Source organism: Seriola aureovittata, chromosome 11 (genome assembly GCF_021018895.1).
Source record: "Seriola aureovittata isolate HTS-2021-v1 ecotype China chromosome 11, ASM2101889v1, whole genome shotgun sequence".
NCBI lineage: Eukaryota > Metazoa > Chordata > Actinopteri > Carangiformes > Carangidae > Seriola > Seriola aureovittata.
Window position 1 is genome coordinate 17906907 of NC_079374.1, and position 17987 is coordinate 17924893.

The 17987-nt window shown below is 41.1% G+C and overlaps 2 protein-coding genes and 1 long non-coding RNA gene across 6 annotated transcripts in view; 2 read left to right on the forward strand and 1 right to left on the reverse strand.

The window, feature by feature from the left end:
- The window catches only part of LOC130177491 (E3 ubiquitin-protein ligase SH3RF3-like), a 97997-nt gene extending 91638 nt beyond the window's left edge, over positions 1-6359 (reverse strand). For all 3 annotated transcript variants that reach the window (XM_056389310.1, XM_056389309.1, XM_056389308.1), the window contains exon 1: positions 5521-6359. In XM_056389310.1, the coding sequence (XP_056245285.1) occupies positions 5521-5934 (414 nt within the window). In that variant the 5' untranslated portion in view covers positions 5935-6359. The remainder of the gene's footprint in view (positions 1-5520) is intronic.
- Positions 5789-11644, forward strand: LOC130177493 (uncharacterized). Its single transcript, XR_008829026.1, has 3 exons — positions 5789-5926; positions 8877-8923; positions 11005-11644. It is a non-coding gene; the product is annotated as an uncharacterized LOC130177493 (long non-coding RNA).
- A 689-nt stretch (positions 11645-12333) lies between these two features.
- Positions 12334-17987, forward strand: part of edar (ectodysplasin A receptor) — a 34984-nt gene continuing 29330 nt past the window's right edge. For both annotated transcript variants that reach the window (XM_056388595.1, XM_056388596.1), the window contains exon 1: positions 12334-12605. The gene's annotated coding sequence lies outside the window, so the exon portion shown is untranslated. The remainder of the gene's footprint in view (positions 12606-17987) is intronic.

Below are 17987 nucleotides of genomic sequence, written 5' to 3' on the forward strand. Positions count from 1 at the left end.
TAGAGAAAACATTAACATGGTACATCTTGGCATGAAAATGGTTTAAACAACAAGATTTTGAATACTGGCTGTGGGCAGCTTCATTGCAAACCATTCAAAATCCAATTGTGCCTGGTATGGACTAGAGAAAAATAAAGCTGGTAAACAAACATACAAGCATGAAAATAGATGAATGCATACTCTATGGTTGCATGAACACATTTGGGTAAACCCATGCATGCACGCACACACACATCTAGTTTTAACTACTCCTTAAATGGCATTGTGCGTGTGCGTGTGTGGAGGGAAGCTTCATTATGTGGAAACACTGAAATTAATTAAGTTCTCTTCACATGAACATCAGAGAAAAGGCGAGAGGAAGATGATAAAGAATGAATAAAGAGAGACAGGAAAAAGATGTGTTTTCATTTAACAATCTGCATTGAAAAGAGTTGAGAAGGCAGAGAGATCTTTCACACACACACACACACACAGACACAGACACAGAGAGAGAGAGAGAGAGAGAGAAATGGGTCCAGAGAGATACTCTCAGTCTTGAGAAGATGAAGTCTTTGTGTGTCTGCGTAGTGTGTGTGCATGTACAGTATGTGTTCAGTATTTATGAAGTGAGGGTGTAATGTGAAGGCAATGAAGGAGAGTTTGTTGTCTACTGCCAGAGATCAGCAGTTTATAACACTAATGAATGTGAATGAATGTGCATGCACGTCTGGATATGAGTGTGTGTCTGTGTGTGTGTCTGTGTATGTGTGTGTTTGAGAGAGTGTTTGTGTGAGAGGAAACATAGAAAATTATAAAGGTGCAGGAGATATAGAGATTAACTATGAATGGAGCTGTAGAGCAGAAAATGTGGTGACTGTGTGAGTGTGTCTGTGCTTTTGTATGTCTGTGTTTGTGAGGACCAATTTAAGGTTTAGATGTAGAGAGTGAGGATCTTTCCTTCTTCAAAGGACTGGAAGGGTAGAATTAAGTTTACGTTAAGGTTAGCCCTTGTGATTGTGTGTGTGTGTCCCTAGTACACTATAATACAAAAGACACAGGTTCAAAGGATCATTACAGGGATTGGTAACAGGCTGTTTCCTTTTCGGAGCCCCCACCTAATCCTCACACACACACACACACACACACACACACACACACACACACTTGGGAATGACAGGGCAAAGTAATGTCTCACTCCGGAGATGAAAGCAGGTGGTGTCATTGCCGCAGTATGTTGCCATGGAAACCTCAGGCGTCACCACAGCAAGCCACACCAGGTAAGTACAGGTAAGGAAGAAGATCAAGGGTTGGGATCATTGTGACACAACACAACACAAACTGGACAAGCAGGCACATTTCCACAATATCACCAATATGTTTCTCACAGTTGAGCTCACAATTCTTCTTGATGTGATTATTTATAAAATGGGAGCACAATTTAATACACACACACACACACACACACACACACACACACACACACACAAAGACTTGATGATAAAACTGTGTGTATAAAGAATAAAGGACCTGATATACTGCAGTTTTTTTGAATACATATTTGTAAACTGGTCAGTACTACATTGGCTGTCTATGAGAAGCTTTAAATAGTGTGATGTTTTGATCGTCAGAGCACTAATGTCCCAGCAGGGTAGTTTGTACCTTTCTGACTATTGAGATATTTCTGATCAAATCAGTGAAAATCACTGCAGAAGGCTCGGTATCAAACTGGTTTATATTTATACATGTTGTGCAGAGGAGGTTTCGAAAATTCTTCAGTTAGTTGAAGTTTGAGGAACCTACCTCAAAACTTAATTCTAAAATAGGTTTTAAGGCACACCACACTGTGCGAAAATGAGACCCAAATAATAAATACTTTCTACAATTATATTGCTCTGTATGTTTACCACTTGTCCAAGGCCATGACTCAGCAGGAAATGTGCAGGAATGACACATGGCACAAAGACATCTACAACAGGAATAAGTCTCACTTTGAAGTGTTTTTTTCTTGTGAACACACAAACAATTACACAAACTAGAAGCACTTAGCGGGTACAGGCCTCCAACGAGGCTGCATAATATGCCACATTTATTATCTTAGTAATGAAAACCTGTACTCAAATCAGTTGACTGAATCAATATTCCGCAGAATAAAAAAAAAAAAAAAAAAAAGACAATCATGGCATACAAGTGACATCCTTGTCAGCAGTAACAATAACAGTTCCCATAGCTGCAACATTTTTCTTCTTTGGGCTAATAGAGCAAAACTCAAGACCAAGACAAGAGAACTTAGCACTTCAATTCTTGACCCACTAACTGAATCAGCAGTTAGCAGAATAGGAAGTGAATAAGGAAGATGAAACATTCCTATGGAATTCTGAACAGGTAATCTACTTTACTACCTCTTGGCAAATTGCCTATTTCTGAAAAGTTAATTTCACAAGGAGATGGTTAAAAAAGAAAAAGATCAGCCTTGATAAACTCTTGCTGGTCAAAGTACGAGGTCAGCAACAGAAGCTCAAAGAGCACAAACAGCAGGGGGAAAACCAAGTCTTACTGCTGACTCAGCAGGTCTGCCTCTTCTTCCATTTCCATAGCAACACATTCATTCTCATCCACAACCCTTAACACCTGATGTGCAGTGACTCTTTTACCTTGTGGGTAGTGGTACTGCATGAGTGTGTCACTCAATGACAGATTTAACAGACAGACCCCCGCTTTTTATGTGCACAGGGATGCACATCCAAATGTACACACACACACACACACACACACACATACACACACACACACACACACATACACACACACACACCCCACTGTTAAACAAGATTAATTCACACTTTCTCACCAGCCCTTGGTCCGTAGGGAGCATGGAGGAGACTTGGGCAAAGTGGCTGCAGGGAATTGCAGAGGGTAATGGGTTATAGGTGTGTGTGTAGTCCAGGTATTACTCAAGTTATGGGGACCTAGGTCTGTTTACACAGCCACATTATTGGGACTTGTCTTCCTTACGGGGATAAAAAACATCCATATCGTAATGTTTTATTGTTGGGGTGTGGGTGAGGCAAGTAGTGGTTATGGTTAAGGTTAGAGTAAATCTCCAGGAAATGAATGTAAGTCCATGTAATGTCCTCTGAAGTCATTGAGACACAACTCTGTGAGTGCATGCATCCCTCTGTGTAAGGTTACAACTGTTTTGGACACATTTTTCATACAACTTTTGAAATTCCCCTCATTTTGCACCATATAACAGTGCTGAAATGATTAGTTAATTATGCAATAAGTCAATAAGTCTTATTCTGGTTTCAGGTTTTCCAGTGGAAAATGTAAACTAAGATGTCACTGTGGGTTCTACAAAGTTATGATAAGCATTTGTCTAAACAGTTGTTAAAACTCTGTATTGTAGCATGTCTCTTTTGCGTGTGTGTGCTTTCATGTGCCATGCATAAAATTGCCCTGTGGGGACCGGTAAAGCTTATTGAGTGAATTGAAGTGGAGTGTTAAGTGTTAGTGGAAATGTCATTGAGGGTTTAGATTCCTGTTCATCGCCATGAATGACTGACTGCTCACTGCCGCTGCACTCCATCACACCAAAGTGGTCCACTGCTTCAATCAATGGCTTCTTGCCTGATAAGTCTTGTTGTACTCGTTGGGGGTGGGGTGCGAGGGTGGAAGCTGATGTCAACACCTTCCTTTAGCCTGATTATTCATTGCAGCCCTCTTATTGAGGATATCACTAAACTCAAAAGGAAAACCAAAAACTGCTCAGGGCAAACATGAACATACCTGCCCACGACCACCCTCATGCAAATCCCATTGGACTAATCACAAAACACACAACACACAAACTCGCCTTAGACAAATACAGTATATCCAGCTTAACAAGTTACAGCATGAGTCTGGAAATCTTGTTGGTAAGAAACATGTAACAAAAACTCAATGCGGTGAAGTCATGTCAAGCATTTCTTCCTTGAAGGATTTTTTTTGAATTTCATATAAATCCAGTGTTGCTTTGTGATCTCACCGACACCTTCTCAGATGAAAGGAACTGCTTTCATTTCTTCACTTCATATTGTATATTGAATATTTGGGGATTTCTTGGCTGCTGGTCAGACAGAAACTACATTTTTTTTTTTTTTTACATTTAATAGACTATGCTTATGCTCAGGGAACCATCAGGTTTTGCATTTCTAATCAAGTTTGTGCTGACTGTGTGCAGGAATTCAACACTCTCTTTCTTCCATGGTTTTATTTTCCTAAGCACCTGTCTCCAAGGTGGGCATTAGGAAACACTTGACATTACATGGATTGAAAAATGAATTCATGTTCTTAAAAAAAGCATCTGATAGGTATCTATCCATTTATGAAAAAAATTACAATTAGTTAATTCAGCCCCAGATTTTGCAGCTCATGATACTAATGATTCAGGGTAAACAGTGAAAATGCAATATAACTAGGCATTTACACAAGTGCCTGAGGTTTGTTGGTAAGATTTTAGATTCCAGTTGGAGGCAAAATGTTAACATTTTTTGCATCACAGTGCTGATGCTATCACATTTTCTGACACATTGCCACATTACAGCCACATTCTTCAGCCCATCTCACATTACAGCTATGAGACAATGCATTGGATGCACACTGCACTGCAAGTAAACAAGGCTCTCCGATCCTCTCCCATTGAGCTTGGGTTATGAAACCTCACACCGCTGCAGCCTCTGGGCAACTGGGCTTCACCAGGACTATGGCAACAACAGTAACACAGACAGGTGCCCCTTGCACACTGTCTATATGTCTCTCACTGGCTCTCTCCCTCACACACACTTTAATTATCCCTCAGTGGTATCACAGGAAAGACAGCCTCATTATGATACCACAGTACCACAATATCACAGGCATAACTGGTGATAATTCAGCAAAGCAATCAATAGACAGCAATACACATCAGTCAGTAGATACATCTGTCATCAGCAACAATATGACAAAACAACAGAAACTCACTCCTACTGCTCCACTGAACTAAATATTATGGACATGTCAAAGCACTGCTTTTTTATTCTCACTTTTCTGTCAGTGTTCCATAACTCCTCATCCTGTTTGATTGTCAAACAATCTTTGCTGCAGTCAGTATCACAGCATGAAATTTCAGAGCATAGTCAAATTTGCATCTATATGACCATTGAGCGGCTTCATATCTGTGCAACCAAACACACTGTTCCCCATTTAACAGCAAACACCAGAGATAAACAGTGGGGAATTCGTCAGTACAATTGTCCTCAAAATCTTCTTCCACCAAAATCTGCTGCTACAAAGGGACAGAGGGAGGGTCAATCCTGAAGTTGGTATTATGTTGTCTTGTGAATACCGACTTGAATAGTGGCTCGTGACCATTCGTAAATATTGAAGTTGTATTTTAGAAAGTGTGAATAAACAAGGATTCATAAACGTGGAAACATTTGACATAGTTTGGGTGCTTTAGTAGGCTACTCTACTGAGAGAGATAGGTTACTGGCACACACAGTGGATGTTGGGAAAGTAACCAACCTTAACAGGGGAGCTCCTGGTGGCTACGGGCAGCTCTCTGATCGCACTGCCCGGGGGAGAAGCTGATATCCCGGCTGCGTATCCCTGCAGCGAGCCCCCAGCCAGGGACTGCCTGCCGCCTGCGCCTACTCCTCCTCCGCTCCCTCGCTGGGGCCGCTGCTTGATACCGTCCAGGAGGCGAACCAGGAGGATGTTAGCGGGCAGGTCGTCTACCCCGCAGTCCACCAGGATGCGACACTCCGGGCAGCGGAGCTCGTTCCGGGAGCTGACAATGTTCTCCAGGCAGCGGCGGCAGAAGGTGTGCTGGCACGGCAGTACCTTGGCCGTGGTGTCCAGGCGCTCCAGGCACACCGAGCACTCCAGCAGATCCAGAAGCGACGAAGACTCGTCCATGTCGGCGGAGAGGGTGAGCATCTGGGCTTCAGTGTCCGTGGGAACGCCGCGGCGACTGGTTCGTGTACCGTACAAATGAACCGGGAGCACAGAACATTCTGGGAGGCGGACCGGCGGGAAGCAGCCAACGGTCGCCCCGTGACGGAGCCCCGTTCACCGAACAGTTGCGCCTGTGTTGTGAATGTTCTCCGCTGGTCTGTAGCTCTCCGCGTCTCCCCCAACGTGTTTCTGTGTCGCGCTTTCTCCCTCTCTGAGTCTCCCCCTCTCTCCAGCAGCTGTGCAGAAAGCGGTGAGGTCACGCTCTCATCATCATCATCCGCGCGCAGATCACAATTGCAGCGCGCGCTCACGCACCAGAGACAGATTGATACAGACTGGGAGAGAGAGAGGGAGAGAAAGATACCTTATAACCACTAGAGACAGGCAGCTGCGGAGCCGCTTAGTGATTACCACCAGCCGCGTTTCTTCTCTCCTCACACCTTCACACACACTAGTTAAAAAAAAGAAACACTGGGCTGGCGTAACACCTTTCTACCAAACCCGAGAGGTTGTTGAATAGATTTCTATTCATCTCACCTGCTCACAAAGACCTTCATAAACAATACATTCTTGGGGTGACGGTTCTCAAGATCCTCTTTTATGGCGAGTTTGCTGTTTGTGCGTCCATATGTTTTCGACTTAGCTTCCAAACAGTTTTTTGATTTAGTTTGTCTAGTCTAATTATGTATAGGAAGGACCAATCAATCTTAAACTAGCAACAATTCATGCGGTGTCTCCCCTGTAATACCCACCTGACAGGAGCTTACATCCTTTACTTTACCTCAGTGAGTACATACAGCGGGAAAATTGAGCTTTGGGAAATTGTGGTTTCTGGTGACGCCTGGTGGACACCAGCTGATGTTTTTTTTTTTCTACTTTGAACAACTGAAATCTCCTAAGAGTTATCATTTCAACTAGTGATGTAGATGGTAAACAGAAACAACATAAGACAAAATTATATATTGTAGTTAAAGTTAAACCATATAAAACAAAATAAGCCATGTACATCCATTTTAGCATCAGCAGGTACAATGGATGTTATTGGATTACTACTCTAAATTTCAGTGTGGGCTGCAGAAACTGTTGTAATTTACAATATTAGTAGCCATAAATTATATAGCCTTTTTTGCTATATAAATATTAAAATAAAGGTAAAAACATTTCCTCAGAAGTATACCTTGAGGAGTAATACTGTCATATACTATGTGATGGACAAAACACAGATAAAGAACAAAGAAATGTGTGTGTGTGTGTGTGTGTGTGTGTGTGTGTGTGTGTGTGTGTGTGCGTGTGGTGTTTCTCAGCCATGACTGCAGGTTTGCTTTGCTTTTCCACCTGTTCAGACCTGCTCTGATCTCACATTCAGGCCTAGGGGGATAGGGAGTGATTTAGGCATATGTGTGTCTACGTTTGTCCCTATGTGTGTGAGTGTGTGTGTGTGTGTGTGTGTGTGTGTGTGTGTGTGTGTGTGTGTGTGACAGTGACGCCTTCCTAGGTGGGTGGGTGGGTGGGTTGGGCTCACTATTTACCACCCACGGTGAAAAGCAGAGGGTGGACTGCTGAGGCATAAAATGAGACAGAAGGAGGGTGAGTATGTGGAGTATGTGGTGTGCAACCACAGCACCGATTAGTCAGATACTGAAACTGTTGAACTGTTATATACTGTTATTCATTTCACAATAAAGTACCTACGCCACAGCATTGCCATGGTTTGTTATTTTATTTAGCAATGACACTATTCTGCTATCAACACATACACTCACATTCTATATGTACATATATAGAGAGAGACTGAAAGATGCTTCATACAATAACAAGGCATAGTCATAGTAATTGAACTGAATTGAGGCTGAAGTGCTGGTTAATTGACCCCTGCAGTACTTAGTATAGGTCATATGTAATATACAGCCACACATATCAAAGCAGTAAAACTGAATATTATCAGGTAGAGATGAAAAATAACAGGCCCCAAAACTTTAAAACAACAAGACGCAAGATGAAGAAAAGAAAAAATAATTCTAAAATCCAAATCTTTTGGACCACTAATGGGGTAACTTGAAGACTTTTTGCACTTTTTCAGCTCAGCTGTGAGAGGAAGCTCCCCTTGCATTTCATCTACAGAGACCTGCCATTTGATACTGATGTATTTGAATCCCCGTGGCTGCGGAATATTGCAATGCTACAGTAAATCAGGCGTTGAAAACGTCTGTGTGTGTGTGTGTGTGTTGCTGTTGTTGTTGTCAAACCCTGATTTTGAATGCCTCACTAGTGCAGCAAGTGCTGGCAAAAAGCCCAAAGTCATGGTTTCTCGCTCCCTCTCTCTTTCTCTCTCTTTATCATATGCACTCATGTCATGCCCAGTGTGTTTCATCTGGTTAATGCAATTCTCCACAGCCAATGATTCTGAATTAGAGTGGAACTATAAGGAGAAGCAAACAAAAAAATTATTATTGGATGAAATTCCCCTCACTCAATTTAACTGGCATATAGGGGCTCCATGTCAGACACATTGTTGTCAATAACAGACAAAGGGTGGATGCTGTTAAATAGCTGGCGTGCCAATTAGGTGTGGAAACCAGCCTTTTAGAAGGGTTAAACAGCTCTGTGTTCAGTCTTTTAAAGATGAACTCAGATTATGCGTTCGTACATTTTATACCATGTTATTCTTTTTCATATAATACATAAAGCAAGTGTTGGTATTGCCGGTTCTATTGATTATAAAAGCAGGTGCATTTACAATGGGTTTTGTGGTTTTTGCCTCCTTTAACCTTGTATTATTTGTTCTCTTATCTAATGTTCATGAACTTTTTCATAATTTGTTATGGTTTGGCATATTATGGCGTGCTGAGCAGTTCCTCTGAGGGCCATTTTTCTTAATTTATCCTCTCCAAAATTTGACCTTGCATTTTTTTTTCCTTCCTCAGGGTAGACAGTCAGTGAGGGGTGCCCAGTTTGCTTATGGCTTGGCAAGGTAAGTTAGTTAAGCCTTTTATATGTTTCCAATGGGTTTTTTGGCATTTTGTGCTCTGTATTCTATTTCGTACAGCAATCATACATTTTATTGTTGTCATAAACAAAATAAAACTTCATTGTTTTTATCTCTGCAGTGCAATTATTTTGTAATTAAATGTTGTCCTTTGGGAAACCATTGTTAGGATGAGCTATGACTTCTGCCTTAGCTTCATCGGCACTCATATTTTGTTTTTTATGGCTATTTTCTTCTGCATGAACCTGGTTTACCTATGGGGTTCTTTATCAATAATAGAAGAAATAATCGTCTTTCATATTCTTCTCCTGTGGCCTCTGCTTTGCAGAAAGATAATAGCTTGTTTGCCTGAAATGATCAAATATAATATGTAGTGTGTGTGGGAGTTTGTATGGATCCTCTTTATGTACCTATACCATTCACCTCTCTCTCATCGACCAATGTCCTTCGTTCATGCAAAAGTAGGTTAGCTGACACGGCAGTTACCATGGCAACTGGCTTTTTGCTTCCTTATTGAAAAGTAGTTAGAGGACAAGTGTGTCTTCTCACAGACAATGTACATGTGGGGATACTAACAGGGGTACTAACAAGTTCATAGTCTGTAGTAGGTTCACTTGTACAGCATAAGTGCGCTCTTCAAGGCACAGGGGAAAAACTGTCACTTTTTTATTGTAAAAAAACAAAAGGGTTACATCAAAGTATTTGCGCAATATGATATTGTTGTGATGCATATGACCTTTGTTTGGTTTTTTTTATAAACATTTTTGTTTGTTCAGTGGGAAGAACTTAACATGAACTGGTTCTATGTAACATTGGATCCGAAAAAATCGTACATACAGTATGTACAAATGTAATCCTGGGATTCAGGGAAGAGTTTATATGCACTGTGGTTTAAATCTACATTTTTCCATGGAAGATAATTTGGTAAATAAATATCAGTTGAAAAATACCAGCTATTGCATTTGTTTACTGCTTTGGTTTCATCCTTGAAAAGTGCATAACTGTTGGACCATATTTTCAACTTCTCCCTCCAGGGTTCAAGACTCCTTCGAGCACATAAAAAGCATGAAGAAGTTTGTTTTCAATGATTTTGCTGGAAATTGAATTTACCCTGACTTCATTATATCAAGCTGCAAATTAGGCCTCCACTGACTGCTGTCTTCTCTGAGCTACAGTACTTTGATATGGTGTGTTTGTGTGTGTGTGTGCGTGTGTGTGTGTGTGTGTGTGGGGCAGGGTGGGGGGGGGGGCGGCTATGACGGGGTAGCCAGCTGCTCTGCACTGAATGCATGTTGACCTTAAGACTTTATAGAGACTCAATATATTCTGCCAATGATTAATTTTATTCATGGAGCAAGTACTCATAGCTCTAAACCCTATTTGTTTAAGACCATTTAATAATAGTGCAGCCATAAAATAAAGTGCAAGTAAAACAGGAAGGTAGCACACAGAGATAACATATTAGTTAGATTTGAAAAATAACATTAAATTATATATTATGTTATATTATGTCAAATTTAGCCTTGAACAAAAAATATGTAAGTGAATGTGCATGTCGAGATGTTTCAATACGGCTTATGGGCTTCAAAACAACTCTTAATAGATGATTCATCAAGCTAATAATCTTCAAAATAACATTTTTGGTAGCATCTTTCCATCATAAATGTTATTTTTCATATCTCATATGTTTTGTTTTTCATATACAGTATATTGTTTGTTTCTTTGCTGTATGCTATTTAAACTACATGTTCCTTTATCTTGTAATACCTGATCACATTATGCCTCATGTATTTCAGTTCATATTACTATGTTGTCTCATATATCATATTTCATATTATCTCAACATATACTATCTCATTACTCCTCATTCCACGTAATGCAGAGTCAGGTGCATGTGTTCTAATCTTACAACACCCAGTAAATACAGGTTTTGCTTAATATGTGTTTTTGTCCGGTGTGTGACAGAGCAGCCATCATTCTCTCAGCAGAGCTCATCGCTCTTCTTGTTATCCTCTCTTTATCCTCTCTTCTCATCTAATCTCTTCTCCTCTCATCCTCCTTTTCAGTCAGGAAGCCCCTGGATCGACATCAATGAGCCTATGAAAGGATGAGGGAGACAGAGAGAGAAGAAAGAAAAAAGAGAAGAGGATGGAGAAAGACCGACGGAAAGAGAGAGACAGACTGACAGAGGGACAGAGAAAGTTGAAGAAAAAAGAGAGAGTGACCAAAAAAAGAGAGCGACAGAGGTAAGGAGAAGGAGAGAAAGAGGGGCTGAGGGAAAGACAGAGACAGAGACAGAGAGGGAGAGTAAGTAATTACAGGACTCCCAGTGTTTTCAAAGCCCCTCTTTTATGTCCCCCTTCCTGTGGCTGAGAAAAGGAGAAGCAGCGGAAAGGAAGAGGAGGAGGAGGAGAAGGAGGAGGAAGACTAAAGTCCAGCTTTAGTCCCACTCAGACAACAGGCACCAGTCATCAACATCACACACACACAAACACACTCAAAGTAATTTATAGCTTCTGTTTCAAAAGAAAGAAGAAGCATGTGTGTGTGTGTGTGTGTGTGTGTGTGTGTGATAGCACCAGTGAAAGAAGCAACATTAGCAGTTGTATTCAGTGGGTAAAAGTAACTAAGTACATGTACGGAAGCACTGTACATAACTAAGTTCATTTTTTAATGTACTTTAAGTATTTCAATGATTCCACAACCTTATTCCTCTAGTCCACCACATTTCAGAGACAAATAGGCCTATTATAACTTTTACTCCTCTACATTTATCTGACACAGATTCTGCATACAAACCTACCCATGAAGTGTGCCTTTGTACAGATTAAATTGCTCAACAGTACATCAACCTTGACAATCATAACAAGATTAAAATGCTTCATACAGGTTGATACATCAGTAATAAAAACATTTTTTAACATTTTATAACTCTGCAAAATTGACTTTCCATACTTGAAATAGATTTAGGTGATAATACTTGTACTACTAGGTACTTAAGTGACATTTTCAGTGCAGGACTTTAATTAAGTGCAAGACCTAAACACTCCTTCCATCAGTGGTAGTATTTGCAGTACTTGTAATAGCATAGTCGTCGAATATCAGTTGCAGCTTTCATAATATAAGTGTGTAGATGTCTTAGAAATACGATCTTTATGTGTTTAAATAGCTTTTGTGTGTTAACCAAACTGATACATAGGCTACTGCCTTATTTGTCTTTAATATGGCTAGTAAAATGTTAGTCACATGTGTTACTTTTATGAAAATCACTGGAGGTTTACCTTTATGCACTGCCACCACCTCCTCGCGGACACTAGATGGCGGAGTTGAGTCGTAGCCTGCAGCGTGGCAACTTCTCCCCGCCGAGCAGTCAGTCTACCTGGAGCATGCTAATGCGCGTCTGATTCAGGGCGGAGAAAACTTCTCACTTTTTTCCTCATCAAGGAGGAGCCTGCGCACACACCGACATGTACCAAAGTGGAGGCTGAGACACAACTTGAGCAGTGCGGAGTAAAAACTCGTAAGACAGCCAGTAACCTCGGCGATGCTTCTCCAACACCACGCCAAAGACTGATCGCCGATCACGTAGGACTGACCGCCCGCCAGCTGATCCCGCAGTGCAGCAGCGGAGAAACCAGACCAGTGTGCCCCCCTCTCTGAGCTCCAGGTAAGACGTGTGAGCAGCTCCACTCTCAGGAATGCAAGGACGGATTGCTGCAAGACTTCGGGGAAATTCCTGAGCAACACTTATTATGCCAAACAAACATGTGCCTTTACTGTAATTTTTCACCATAAGTATGAATTGTTATGCATTTTTTTGCTCTGGGAAATGTAGGCTTTAGAAGAGAGGAAACAGCTGCTGATGCAAAAGTTGTATATCTACCATAGTTTATGAGTAGGCCTACTGTTTTGAGTCAAAAAAATGCAAAAGTGACCCCAAACCCAGGTTTCCTAGATTTAGATGACATCTCATTTATCTGAGAGGATGATTCCGACAAGCCAAACTATACACATCCCAGGCTGTATATGCAGATGTATTTGTTGTCAAGTGCATGAGACTGGATTATTCGCTTGAATGTCATTTAGACTTCATTAAATATTTTTATTTGTGAGTGCGGTATGTATATGAAACAAGCATGTCCTCAGAGACATTCTGAACTATGTGACAGGTACTGTGCGTGTTGCAGCAAAGTTTGTAGCTGAAGGTGGAAGACAAATGAGATTGTTTCTAATTTCTCACATCACTAGCTTTCTAGTTTAGGCCTCAGTTGCTCTGTGACAGGGGTATGATTTTGAATTGCAAGCATGCAGACCTAAACGCTGGCTTTATGCTCTTATGACTTTGGTCAGTGTGGATTTTATTAGAGATGTAGGCAGTAGACAGGGGATTTGAGTTGTTAATTTCTCAATAGTGGCTTCTTTCAATGCTTTTCATGTGTCATATCAGCCTTATCATATGTCAGGAAGGCTGTCTATGACATTTTATTTATGACTGTGGGTGTTTGAGCAAGTGTGCATTTGTGACCTTGCACACTTTTCTCCTCTGTCTGCATAATTGTTTTCTTGGTGCCGCCTGACTGTCCCGGGCCCCGGGGCCCCCGGGGGAAGTCCTGCCCGCAGACAGGCAGCTCGGCCCGGCCGGGGACATGCCGGGTCCTGCCGAGCCTCTGAAGTCTGCTGGCTTGCTTTGAACTATAGCTGCTGGAGGTGGAAATCAATCTGTCTCTATCCCCCCCTCCCTCTCTTTTTCTCTCTCTCCCTCTTTCTGTCTCTCTATCTGTGTCTCTCTCTCCCCCTGCAGCCCCCAGTGCAGCCCGTCTCCGCTGCCATTGAATCTTTCATGTTCACAGGTAGAAAGGCAAAGGAGACGGAGAGAAGAAACAGGGGAGGGAGTGTAACTCATCTTCAAAAGACGACGTTAATATGGTTTCTAAGGATTAAAGGGATCAAGGCAGAAAAACTAACAAAGCCAGTGCCTGTAGTCGTGATCATCCCATACTACACTGAAGTGAATAGATAATTTGTTTACTTACTCGCCTCTGTGTTGCTTTATGCTGTTTGGTATTGGAATTCACACAATAACTCTATTTATTCTGGAGTGATATCATGTGTTTTTTTCTTGTGAAAGTTATTGCTGAGATTTATGTTAGATGTCACAGCTGATTCCAATCCACACGGCCGATCCATTTCCCCCCGTGGAGATATTTATAGAGCTCAGGAGGCCTGTTAGGGCTGAAGGTTTCATAATGCTTCACACATCTAAGGTGAAATTCTACTAAACACATCTTTCAGAGTTTACTTATGGAAGTGAAGTTATTTCAGCTCATTAGGTTACTACATGTTATTTATGGCACAACAGTTTGGTGCAGGCTTTTATCCAGACTGCCTTACCAGAACCAGGACCACGTGCAAGAGCTACAGTAGTCCTGTACATAATGTCTAATGTAGGCTATAGGATTGTAATAATTATCAACACGGCTGTAAGACTGCTGTAGATTTACAGCGATGCTCTAGTGATCTAAAAGAATATAAATTGAGGGAAGCTAAAACATCAGCGTCATCTTCCTCCCTGCAGGGATATTGATATTTTATTACATTTGGAAAAAGTACAAAAAGAATACACGTAAATACTTCCACCTAGACTTAGCCTAAAGTCGTACAAAATTGGCATTAGTATTTTGGATAGAAAAATATAAAAAGTGCTTTATTAAAGTAAATTCTGAAGTGGCATTTTTGTGAAATAAAAGATGTACTGTGCAAGTATGCGTAAAACAGACTTAGACATTTAGTATTAATACTGAATTCATACTCAAGTATTATGTCAGTAAGTCTGATGGGATTGCTTAAGAACTAAGGTATGCCATACAGTGAATTTAAGAGGCTTTATTTACCTTTGTCACAGGGATTTAATCCTTACAACCATTCTGAAATGGACAAAAATAATTAACTGATGAATAACAGCTATGAGTTGAAACTACAGTATTTGTTCCGTATCATTGTGCTGAGCATCTGCATACGCCCAACACTGATACTATCTAGCTCCAACCAAATGCATAATTCTTTTTAAATAAGGAAAGAAAAGGCTTTTCCTTCAGTAGACCCTGTGTTCTTAGTCAGTTACCGTCACAGTCACACTCACCAGGACAGGACAAGGTAGCGGCCTCAGACAGGGCAGTGAATCTTCAGCGCTCCCTCAGGGGCTTCCAGGAGGTCCCTGGCAAAATGAGAGGTAGCTGCATTTCATTAAATTTTAATTTACGTGCAATAATCCCAGCAAAGCAACATAAAAGGAATAAGCTTTTCTAATCATAGGTTTCACTCTCACCACTATTATTTCCCCATGCACCGCGCAGACAGTTCAACAAACCAATACTAAATCAACAGTTGAAAACTCTCCCTGTAGGGCCCCTGGGAGCAAGTTTAATCAGATTGGGGTTTGTGGTCTAATTTGTGTCTACTTAAGAGTCCTGCATATGGGGAAACTACTTCAGTTAGTCATCAATTTCTTCTATACATAGTCTGCCGAGGGAGATCTGGCATTTAATGTCTTACAATGTGGAAAAGCAAAAATGGAAAAGAGTGAGGTCTTAAAAATCATACTTTATATCATACACACAAACACATGAGAGTTTGTGCCCTAAGATGAAAGTAAAACAGATTGCACACCATGGCAGTTTTAATCCCTAGCTGTTGCATCTCTGGTTTGGTTGGTGAGACAGTTGGCAGGTGGGAAGGCAGCGAGGGATCATGTTGTTGGTCGGGGCACCTGTGCAGATGTGTGTAGGATCTGATGTGATCTGTATTACGCCCTCCTCGTGCTGCTCACGGAGGCAGGTACAATACATGTCACCAAAAGCAGGCATGAGCACCTCTGTTGGTTTGCAAGTTTGAACCCTCTAAATAAGCTCTTAAATTCTTAACTATTTACTTTTTGAATGGATTGATGAGGATTTGCGCTTTGAAGATTCCCCCGACGACGTCTATCCATCATGACTAGCTGCTGCTCAGACAAAGAGAATTATCCCCCTGCGAGGAGCACCCAGAGATCCCTCAGATTTGTGTTAGAAGGAAATCTCCACAGAGGGGGGGAAGACACACAGACACACAGACACAGACACAGACACAGACACACACACACACACACACATTATATTATTGTAATGCTGGCAACTGAAAACATGAACAATGCTGATACCATGCTAATTGATTTTACTCAAAACCTATGTTTTAAGAATGACTTTCTTTGAGTAAGGTCATATCATAGATGTGGCTAAATTCATGTCTGCCAGTCACAATAAATGACTCATGGTGGTTCCTAAAAGGCTTGTCGAATTCTGATTTGTAGTGTACTTTGCAGCACTGTGTTGTCTAGAAACAAGAAAATCCTCTAACTAGGGAAACACCATTAAAGACACACTCTCAAAATACATAGTTATGTTAATATATGGAAATCTTTAGTGGAAAGAACTGATTTGTTCTGCAATCACTTTGTTATAGGTGCTAGTTAGAGGGATGCAATAGGACATCCAGATGAATTCCAGGTTGCAGATTAGGCTTCCCACCTACAGCCGCTGCAAAATAAACAGAGACAGACACAGAGACAGGGAGAGAGATATTCTGCCCCAGCAGAGCTAAAGAGGGGAACAAGGGATCAGGGAGAGGAGATGATGAAAGACAGATCACCGGCAGGCAGAGAATCAAAGAGCCTACTGACTGACTGGAGCTGGGATAGGTGTGTGTGTGACTTCTTTTCATGTGCCCTAAGAGTTTGTTTTTCCTGCACACCGAGTGGGAAGCTGACAGTAAGTCTGTAATTAAAGCAATCAAAAGATGAAGAGAGATGAAGAAACATCACACACACGTGCACACACACACACACAAACGCACACACACACGCACGCTGCTTAAAAAACCTGTAGATTATTTAAGGAGTTGAGAATTTACATAAAGTTTTTCTAGTTATTATTTTCTATTATTGGCATAAATGTAAGTGCATCACAGTCGTCGTACTGCAGATGATATTTGAGACGTGTACTCCTTGTGATTCCCAGTTACAGAAGTATCCTAGTCTGTTTTGTCTGTGGAAATTCAAGTTGCTGCAAAGCGTGTTTTGACACTCCTGTGAAAATACAGTTCACACTGATAAACCGTGAAGCTGCATTTGGATGGGACTGGAGTAAATGGATATTTAGTTAGGAGACGAGGGCCAGCTGTTGTCTGAGGACTGTGTCTGTCTCCAAAGTTGGAAATCACTTTAATCATGGGTTTATTTTCACATCAAACTTAGTCGGTAATCATGTTGGAAATTAGACGTATTTATTTCTGGCTCATTTGGTTCCTGATAAATGAGCCTTGATGGCAAGTTTATTCAGTGAGTGTGACTTCCTTTAGCACTGATAAAGAGTCATAAACCTAGAAAAGTAAGGAGACCGGGAATGAAGACTGTCAGCAGTGCATCGTCAGTGTGCCTGTATCGCCGAAATTTGATAATTAAGATTGATGTACATTACTACGGCATATAGTGTTGTCTCACTCGTGGTTTGATTCAGCTGAAGGTGAAAGCCGTTGGTCTAATTTGACTGACAGCTCTGCCGCCACCACCCTTTTAGTTACTCTCCAGCTGCCTCCAAATCATAGAAAGGAGATAAAAATGCCAGCAGCACATTCCTCCCTCATAATTCACTTCAGGAAAAAAAAAAAAAGACAGTAGGGCCGCTTATGATTACTTAAAAGTGGATTGACAGTGAAATGGCCAAATTCTTGAACACGCACTTAAAAGTATCAATGAAAGCCACCGCACAATGTTCAGTTCACTTCAACTCACTGCAATATTATGCCTTTTAAGGCGAAAGTAAAATAATTAGAGGCACAGGTAGATGATTATGGCCACTGTACAGTTAATGACATGGTATTACACTGAATGAAATTGTTTGATTCATAGGCTATTGTAAGAAGAGTTTCTTTCCTTATAATATTCTCATAATTCATAATTCACAATTACAGTGTCAGTATTCTCTTTCTTCATCTAGAACCTGCGTGAGTGGAAAAT